The 9953-nt window shown below is 43.1% G+C and overlaps 1 protein-coding gene across 1 annotated transcript; it reads left to right on the top strand.

The window, feature by feature from the left end:
* On the top strand, positions 1 to 8479 carry ercc6l (excision repair cross-complementation group 6-like). The gene is made up of 4 exons (XM_017459522.3): positions 1 to 166; positions 539 to 583; positions 2598 to 4341; positions 5842 to 8479. The coding sequence occupies exons 1-4, from the start codon at positions 129 to 131 to the stop codon at positions 7807 to 7809; spliced, it is 3795 nt and encodes a 1264-aa protein (XP_017315011.1). The 5' UTR covers positions 1 to 128; the 3' UTR covers positions 7810 to 8479.
* Positions 8480 to 9953: the final 1474 nt, after the last annotated feature.

Here is a 9953-nt window from a genome sequence, read left to right as displayed (position 1 = left end):
ATTGGTGTAGAGCTTTAGCGGTATTTGTCTCGGAGTTGTAATGGTCGGGGCTTTCCGGTGATGCGCGTGTTTGTGTTTATTCTTTCAGTGTTTTTATTTACTTTTCGGAACTATACAAATAAAACAAGATGATAGAGGCCGAGCAGATAACTGAACAGTTTAACCGGTGAGTGAAAAAGAAGAGCGCCAGATTATAACACAACTCGGTTATATATACGCGTAGTACGCACACGCACACACACACACACGCACCATATATACATCAGAATATATCAATTATTCTTTAATAATGTCCAGCTTATTCCTTATTGTGTTTGTGTATATATCTACCTACATCAGTGTGTGTGTGTGTGTGTGTGTGTGTGTGTGTGTGTGTGTGTGTGTGTGTGTATTACAGTATGGTGTAAATGGTTTTCTTTGCATATCCCAGCTTGTCATGAGGTGGGGGTCAGCATGCAGGCATCTGTGCTAATGCACCCCTGAGCTGAGAGGTGTGTGTCATTGAGCTAATGTGTGTTTGTGTTTGGTTTATTTGCAGGTCTTTAAATATCAATGATGCAGACAGGGAGGAGAAATATAAAAGGTATTCACATACCAGTACATATGTGTGTGTGTCTGTCTGTCTGTCTGTCTGTCTGTCTGTCTGTCTGTCTGCACCACATAACTGTGGGTGGCGTCTCTCCTGACTTCCATTTTTACTGCGTTTCTCAAACCGGAGAAACTTCAGGGGAAAACCATTCAAAACCTCTAGTGTGTGAATTTCCCAGATCTTACAGGCTCAAACTGAAACTACACAAGCACTGTGTGTCTGTGTGTGTCTGTGTGTGTGTGTGTGTGTCTGTGTGTGTGTGTGTCTGTGTGTGTGTGTGTGTGTGTGTGTGTGTGTGACACACACACACACACACATAACCCCTAACATGTAGGTGCTGCGCCTCAGCCTTTCTAACTGGAATAAAGTTGGTTGGACATTCGATATTTGCAGATGAGCAGAAATGAAGGGACCGTCTCTAAAGTTACATATGACATTGTTAAACACGTTTCTAACTTCAATAGCATTTGAAGGGAATGACTTGCAGTCATATAAACAACTGTAAAGTGCTCAACTTGTATGAAAGAATGTCAGGTATGAGGCACACCTTTTAGATTTTTGATGTTTATTAAATTAAGCTATTAAATCATATGTAAATTAGATATGAATTTCACTGCAGAATGGGCTCATACACAAAGTATACCATTATTTAAAGCTCAATAGCATTTGAAGGGAATGACTTAGTCACACAACCAACAGTAAAGTGTTTGACTTGGTGTCAGGTATGATGCACACCTTTTTAGATTTTTGATATTTAACCCTACAATGCATGAACCAAGAAAACCTTCACAGATGCATAAAGGAGTTAAAAATAACCCGTACGGGATTGAATGGTTTTCTTCAAAAAAAAAATAGATGTCCTATAAATGAAATTTCATTGAGTTTATTGTGTCGCTCACTCACTTTCCTCATCTTTCTCAACATTTTCCCTATCTTTGAATTTGAATTTGAAAAAAAAAGTTTCGGTCAATACCTAACTGCATTTTCTAAACCGGGCTTCAAAACTTAGAACATTTCCACAGGAATAATGCTTGGTCTTTTGGTAGTGGCAGTGTGTGTGTGTGTGTGTGTGTGTGTGTGTGTGTGTGTGTGTGTGTGTGTACATAAAGATAACAGTATTAAAATCATTTTAACCTCTTGAACTCCTGACAATTGTTGCAGTGAAGATGATGCTAATAATGATGACGCATGTTCAGGGCACCATAAGCAGAATGGTACAGAAGAAATGAGGGACGAGGATTATTCTTGTGACAGGGAAGTTGAGGGCTCAAAAGTTTGACTGGAAGTGATTCCAATGTAAATAATTTTTAATTCCTTTGGCTCCCATCCACAATCTAAACATGTACATAAATAAATTAAAAGAAAACAAATAAAAATTTTGAAATATTAAAACACTTGTCGATCATCAGTTCTTTTAATTATTTCATTAATATGATGTCTATTTTTTTTTCTTTTCTTTTTTTAAGAATACCCTTCAATCAAGTATGGGTCATTTTGACCTCCTTTATGCATTTGTGAAGGTTGTGAAACAGTCAGCCTTTTTAGTTCATGCATTGTAGGGTTAAATATCAAAAATCTAAAAGGTGTGCCTCATACCTGACACCTAGTTGAACACTTTACAGTTGGTTATATGACTAAGTCATTCCCTTCAAATGCTTTTGAAGTTAGAAACGTGTTTAACGATGTCATATGTAACTTTAGAGACGGCCCCTTAATTTCTTCTTATCTGCAAATATCGAATGTCCAACGTCAAGCCAACTTTATACCAGAAGAATTGAGATATATGTATATGTAATTATATAAAAGTGTGTGTGTGTGTGTGTGTGTGTGTGTGTGTGTGTGTGTGTGTGATTCATTCTAAACCTCTTCAGTGGCTAATCTTTTTTGCTATTGATTCATTTTTGCCATCTGTACTAGTTTATCGGTTATAAAAACAAACACAAACTATCATTGATTCCAGTTTAATGTTGTGTGTTTGTGTGTGTGTGTGTGTGTGTGTGTGTGTTAGGTTCAGACAGCAGGGCAAGGAGGCTGCTCAGCAAGGTGATCTTGAACTTTCTCTACATTTTTTCCGTCAAGCGTTTGATCTGCGGCCGAGCGACAAAATGCAGAGTCGAATCCAGCGAGTGGAGGAAGCCATAAAGGAAATGGACATGTCTGAGGAAACGGATGAGTTTGTGGACGTGCTCGGCAGTGGGTTGATGATGTATAAAGTACTTTACGATCAGCTGTATGAGCACCAGAAAGAAGGTGTGGCCTTCCTGTACAGCCTGCACAGGGATGGGCGGGGTGGCGGCATCCTTGCTGACGACATGGGCCTGGGCAAGACGGTGCAGGTCCTCAGCTTCCTGTCAGCGATGTATGATGCCGAGCTGACCAGTCGCACGCTTCTCATCATGCCCACCACCCTCATCAAGAACTGGCTAAGGGAATTTAAGCGCTGGACACCAGGTCTGCGTGTCAAAGAATTCCACGGCACCAGCAAATCGGAGCGCAGCCGAAACCTGGAGCGAATCCAACGAGGGAGTGGAGCAATAATCACCACCTATCAAATGCTAATTAATAACTGGCAGCAACTGGCGTCATTCGGAGGGCAAGAATTCACTTGGGATTATGTTATCTTGGATGAAGCCCACAAGATCAAAAGCTCATCTACAAAGACTGCGAAGAGCGTGAGAGCAGTTCCGGCACGGCACCGCCTCCTGCTCACCGGCACGCCCGTTCAGAACAACCTGCAGGAGATGTGGGCGCTGTTTGACTTTGCCTGCCAGGGTGCATTGCTGGGCAGCGCCAAGACCTTTAAAGCAGAGTATGAGAACCCAATCACACGAGCGAGGGAGAAAGATGCCACGCCCGGAGAGAAAGCACTTGGGCTTAAAATCTCACAGAACCTGTCCGAGCTTATCAGGCCGTACTTCCTACGCAGGACCAAAACTGAGGTACAGGATCGGAAGCGGATTGCACACAGGGCCAAAGAGGAAGATCAGGAACAGGAAGTGCAGGATCAGCAGAGTTCTAGAGTGAGTGAGATCCCATCTTTAATGCGTAAGACTGATCTGATCGTGTGGACGTACCTGAGTGACGTTCAGGAGGACATCTACAGACAGTTCATCTCTCTGGACCACATCAAAGAGCTGCTAACTACCACACGCTCTCCACTAGCAGACCTCACAGTGCTCAAAAAGCTGTGTGATCATCCCAGATTGCTCTCTGCCCGAGCTGTTACTCAGCTCGGACTCGGGGTGTGGCCAGCCGACTTCCACGAGGATGATTGCCAATCAGCTCCGGGCAGCAGCATTGTGGACGTGACTGACGAGACGCTGATCAGTGAGTCGGGAAAACTGCGTTTCCTGCTGAGTCTAATGGAGAGTCTGAGGGATGAGGGCAAGCGTACACTCATCTTTTCCCAGTCCAGGAAGATGCTGGACATCATTGAGCGTGTGCTGACCAACAGAAAGTTCCGTCTTCTGCGTGTGGACGGCACCATCACGCAACTCGCCGAGAGAGAAAGACGGATTGCTCTCTTTCAGACAGACGCACGCTACTCTGTCTTTCTGCTGACCACACAGGTGGGTGGAGTCGGCCTCACCCTCACTGCTGCCAACAGGGTGGTGATCTTCGACCCCAGCTGGAACCCCGCGACGGACGCGCAAGCAATAGACCGAGCGTACCGTATTGGCCAGACAAACGATGTGATCGTCTACAGACTTATCACATGTGGATCTGTGGAGGAGAAGATCTACAGACGACAGGTGTGTGTGTGTGTGTGTGTGTGTGTGTGTGTGTGTGTGTGTGTGTGTGGTGGAGACATACAAACAGATCAAAAACTTTACATTAAACAATTAGCTTAAAAACTGTTTTTCATTATTCTTACAGTTGGACTAAAATGAAAATGTTTTTGAAATACATGACCACAGAGCTGTGTTACATTTATACTCATGGAAGGTCAAAGTTCACCTTTACTCAGCTGTATTTGGTACTTGTTAGTTTTTCAATTCTGATTTTTGGTCTGCTCAGATTAATGTTCTATGATTTTAGAAAAATGTTTTAGTTCCATTTATATAGAGATCCAGTTAAAGTGTGAAATTTCAAGTTACTTTTGTCATGAATTAGTTTTGTCAAATTCTATTTAAATGTACAGCAAATAATCATATAATAATCATTTTAGTCCAGCTGAAAAAGACAGTATGTGTGAACACTTAACTTTGATTAGCTACCAAGCCATGTTAGATACTAACATTAGTTCAGACTTTATGTAACATCAGATAGCTTCTGTGGCTAACGTAACTTAATTCAGCACATGAGTATCTAGGTAAATTGGATAGTTTAGCAATTTCTTTAGTTGTATTATGACATAAGTTGCATCTTTTCTCTATTTGCTGTCATTATTGGCAATACTACATTTTATTCTTTGTTGAGGTTTTCCTTATCGACGGCTTGTAACTTGTTTATCCAAGTCGATGGCTGTAACTACCATCCCAAAGTGACGGTACAGAGAAATCTGAAATCAGCTGTGAGATTTGATTAGCTTGGTAATAAGCATCTTTCAGACACCAGTCACACAAACGTTTGTCCAAACACTGATTGTTGTTTTGAAGCTCAGTCCTGTTGCCAGCTTACTTTACCTTTCTGTTTGAGATCAAGCCACATCTGTGTTTTTGTTTCTTGTTTTTTTAAGAACGCTCTCTTTTTTTACTTTCCTTCTGATATGTCGCCTAAATGCATTCTTAAGTTTATTCTGCTTAAGGCACTCCACTAAAGCTTAGAGTCGCACTCCACCTACCCAGGAGTAGTTGATTTAAAAATAGTCGAGTATTTGTTTCTAAAACTAATTGTTGAAGCGCTAAAAAGAGTAGCGTTCCTGTGGATGTCAGGGGAAGCAGTAAGGAGCTCTGTTCACTTGTGAAGTTTAAGAAAAGTCTCCTGGGTGAAGCTCTTCATGAATCTGGGAGATGTTGAGTATGTGCAAAAAAAATTTAAATATAAAATCTAAAAAGTTTAAGATTTCACGGCATATTTGGGTTATTTCAATATTAATGTTATTTTAAAACCGTTTATTAAAAAAATTAATAAAAAAAAAACACGTGCCAGGGTGTACAAACATTGTTTTTTTTTTTCGTTTTTTTTTTCTTCTCCTGGTTGTATATTTAAAATTGTCTTACTTGAACCTGTACATCTATACTACATATTTACGTAGTTGTGTGTGTGCTTGTGTGTTTGCACATGTATGTGTGTGTGTTTTCCTACTATAGGTGTTTAAGGACTCTTTGATCCGCCAGACGATGGGCGATAAGAAGAACCCATCTCGGTACTTCTCTAAGCAGGAGCTGAAGGAGCTTTTCACACTGGAGGACATGTCCTCGTCCTCCACTCAGCTGCAGCTGCAGTTGCTCCACTCGTCTGCGTGTCGCTCCGACCCTGAGCTGCAGCGCCACATCTCCTCTCTGAAGGGCATGAATGTGTTTGGCGTGTCCCGTCATGACCTGCTGTTCTCTAATGAGGAGGATGAGGATACTCTGCAGGACGAGGAGCAACATTACATTGACCAGCGTGTGCAGAAAGCGCAGGACCTGGTCCAGGCCGAGTCACAGCTGCACAGCCTCATGATGGACAACGTTAATCAGAACACGGAGCCCGCTTGGCTCCGGCTGTCACGGCAACGGGGCCCAGACCAACACGCAGCGATGGATGATGTCAAAACCACGCCACCCTGCCATAACCTCTGCCCACCTGCCGTGGTGGATCTCACCCAATCAGGATCGGACGAGCTGGAGATGAGCATGCATGGAGGAATGGAGGTGAAGGATGAGCATGTGATCGATTTATCTACACAGGTGACAGACGACAGTTATGTTGAACGAGTGTTTAAGAGCATAAATGATGAAGAGAGTTTAATCATGGAGGAGAAAGCCAATCATACACATTCTCACTCAAATCAGACCTTGCACATCTCTCCTTTCAAGCCATCAGATTCATCTGTAGTTCTGCTGGGGATTGCGTCAAACATACCAAAAGCATTATCAGAGCCTGATGCATCTAAACCTCTGTTGGGGGTGGGGTCAGATTCATCTATGGCTCCAATGGCAAAGTCAGATTTGTCTAAATCTATGGTTGGGGTGGTGTCAGACTCAGAAGAACTGATGGGTTCAGAGTCTTTCCAAGGGAACTTTAATCTGCAGCTGGAGGACAGTGCAGAGCTGCTCTCAGAGGACAAGCAGGAGGATGTGAATCAGGAAGAGGTGGAGTTAAGTACAGGGGGTGAAGACTTCCAGCTGCAGATGGAGGAAACTGGAGAGAGGCTCAATGAGAGTAACAATGATGGTGGTAGGCAGAAGTCAGTATATTTCACGCCAGCAGACGAGTCCTTGCTCTGCCCCACCAAGAAGAAAAAACGGCAAGTCATCTATGAGAGTGAGGAAGAGGGGCATGAAGAAGAAGAGGTGGAGAAACCTCTTTTGGCTAGTAGCCCATTAGCTCGCAGCTTCATGGGCCTCGGAACTTCCACACCCAAATCTATGCTGAATAATGGCACCAACCGCAGATGCAGCATGAACACCTCAGTCGCATCACGACGCTCGTTAGTAGAGTCACTGCTGCAGGATATGGAGGAGGAACTAGAGGAGGGGGAGGAGCCAGAGGATGAGCCAGAGGAGGAGGGCAGCTCTGAAGGGGTGGTTCGTATCCAAGAAACTGAAGCTGATGGAACATATGCTTCATATGCATATGAATCTGTGGTGGAGGAGGCGGAGCCTTGTAGAGAAACACTTAATTCAGAACACACGAGTGAGTGGGAGGAGCCAGAGGAGGAGGACAGTGCTGAAGGGGTGGTGCTTAGCCAAGCATCTAAAACATCTGATGATGAATCTGTGTTGGAGGAGGCGAAGCCTAGCGAACACATGCTTGAGTGCGAGGAGGAAGAGGAGTGCGAGGAGGACGAGGAAGGTGATGGCATAAAGAGTTTCACTGATGAATCCACTGATGTTGAACTGGCCTCTAGTGAATTTGTGCATCAGTGTGCATCCGCTGAAGTGCAGAGTCCAAATGATGTCAAACATCCAGAGGAATCGTTTGATTCACTGGTACATTCTGGAAAACAGTGTTTGGCTGAAGGGAGGAAACAGGAAGCACTGGACTTTTTTCTGAAGGCGATTGACATTAACACCGGAGACAGTGAGATACAACTGCTCATCATCCAACTGTACAGAAACCTGAGTCACTGACACACGTAGTGTGTGGGTGGGTCTTCCAGCTAAAGTTGTTTAGAATTAGGCCTAGCGTTGAGGAGTGCTTTATGAGTAATGCTGTATGCCATATGAGGAGTTTTTTACATCAAAGCAAGCACTGATCACGTGTGGACACAAGCGCTGCCTGTTTGCCCTTTTATGTACGTTATACAACATGGCTAAAAAAAAATTATTATAATGTATATTTTTCAATTAAAGCCCTGAGATGAACAGCAACATCTGTTTCAGATTCATATTTACACTTACTCTTGCAATATTAACACTAAATCCCATTACCTGTATTTCTGAATATTAACATATTTGCTATTTTCATTATTACTTATGCTACTTTAATGAATCTTTCTGTACATATTGTTGTTTAATAATATAACTCAATTCAGCTTCTAACATTTTCACACCCCAACCAGACATCCAAGATAGCAAGTATGTTTGGGCCACATGTGGATATTATCTGTATGGCCTAAATATGGCACTGCTGAACAGATATGGGCCAAATCGTGACCATATGTGTTTTGCCGTAACTTAGGGTTAGGTTGTCGTATCTAACGACTAGGTTGCTGAATTTCCTCTAGTTAGTCAAGACATCCATCCATCTTCTACACCGCTTATCCTTTTCAGGGTCAGGGGGATACCTGGAGCCTATCCAAGGGAGCATGGGGCACAAGGTGGGGTGCACCCTGGACAGAGAGCCAATCCATCGAAGGGCACAATCGCACACACTCACACATCCATTCATACACTATGGACACTTTGGACATGCGAATCAGCCTACCATGTGTGTCTTTGGACTGGGGGAGGAAACCGGAGTACCCCGAGGAAACCCCCGCAGCACGGGGAGAACATGCAAACTCTAGTCAATACACTAATCCTCAATTTACTGATCAAAATGATGCCACAAACAAGATGGATGAGAGAAGCAAAAATCCAGTTTATTGTTCAAAAACATGAGATCCCCTTGTGAGGCGTCTCAAAAGTGATCTGAATCCAAGCACAGATTCAATGCCCTATTTATACAGTTTTATCTTTAGGTTACGCCCAATTATCTCATTCTTTTGCAATCCCAATATGCTTTATTAACGTCTTTTTCTGATTCCCCTTAAAACTACTTATTGGATTTTGAAATGCCATTAGAACCAACTTTTCTCATTCTGAAATCCCTCAGGGCACACGGTGGCTTGGTGGTTAGCACGTCTGCCTCACACCTCCAGTGTCCGGGGTTCGGCTCCTGTCAGAGCTATGTGTGTGCGGAGTTTGCATTTTCTTCCCTTGCTGTGGGGGTTTCCTCCGGGTACTCTGGTTTCCTCCCCCAGTCCAAAGACATGCATGGTAGGCTGATTGGCATGTCTAAAGTGTCCGTAGTGTATGAATGGGTGTGTGTGTGTGTGTGTGTGTGATTGTGCCCTGGGATGGACTGACACCCTGTCCAGGGTGTACCCCGCCCTGTGCCTGATGTTCCCTGGGATAGGCTCCAGGTTCCCCCGCGACCCTGAAGAAGGAGTAAGTGGTAGAAGATGGATGGATGGATATCCTCTTATCTTCATGTTTCTCTTTTGGGTATTTTAAACATTTTCCAAGGCCCTACTGTCATTCCCACTTCCGGTAACCGAGCTGTGCGCAATTCCATCACCTGTTGTCCTGAACAATTTGGATATTTTCATCACTTCATTATGGGTGAGATCTTTTTATTATTGCTTAATGGTGCACATATTTATTCTCTAATTCTAAGTCTGTTTATGTTTTTGTGTTTCTTAGACATTCTGTGAGTATGGCGTATGTGTGTGTGTGTGTGTGTGTGTTTCTCTTGAAAATTTTTGTGGATGTGTCTGTGTATGTTTTTCTCAAAACATCGTACAAGTGTGTTTTTCAGTTTTATGCTTTTTCCATGTCATGTATTGATACCTGTTTCATAAATTCTTTGCATGTGCTTGTTCATGTATTTATGTGAATATACTTTAAGTGTTAACAGTAGTTAGGTTTAGGGATTAGGTTGGGATTAGGTTATGATTAGGTTATTTATTTATTTTATGTGGGTTAGGCTACGGTTGGGGTTAGGGGTCAGGGTTAAGGGGTTAGGTTTTGGTAAGAATACCATGATCCCCCAATCACAATAATCCATTGCG

This window comes from Ictalurus punctatus, chromosome 28, assembly GCF_001660625.3.
Source record: "Ictalurus punctatus breed USDA103 chromosome 28, Coco_2.0, whole genome shotgun sequence".
NCBI lineage: Eukaryota > Metazoa > Chordata > Actinopteri > Siluriformes > Ictaluridae > Ictalurus > Ictalurus punctatus.
This window is presented reverse-complemented; position numbering and strand designations above follow the sequence as displayed.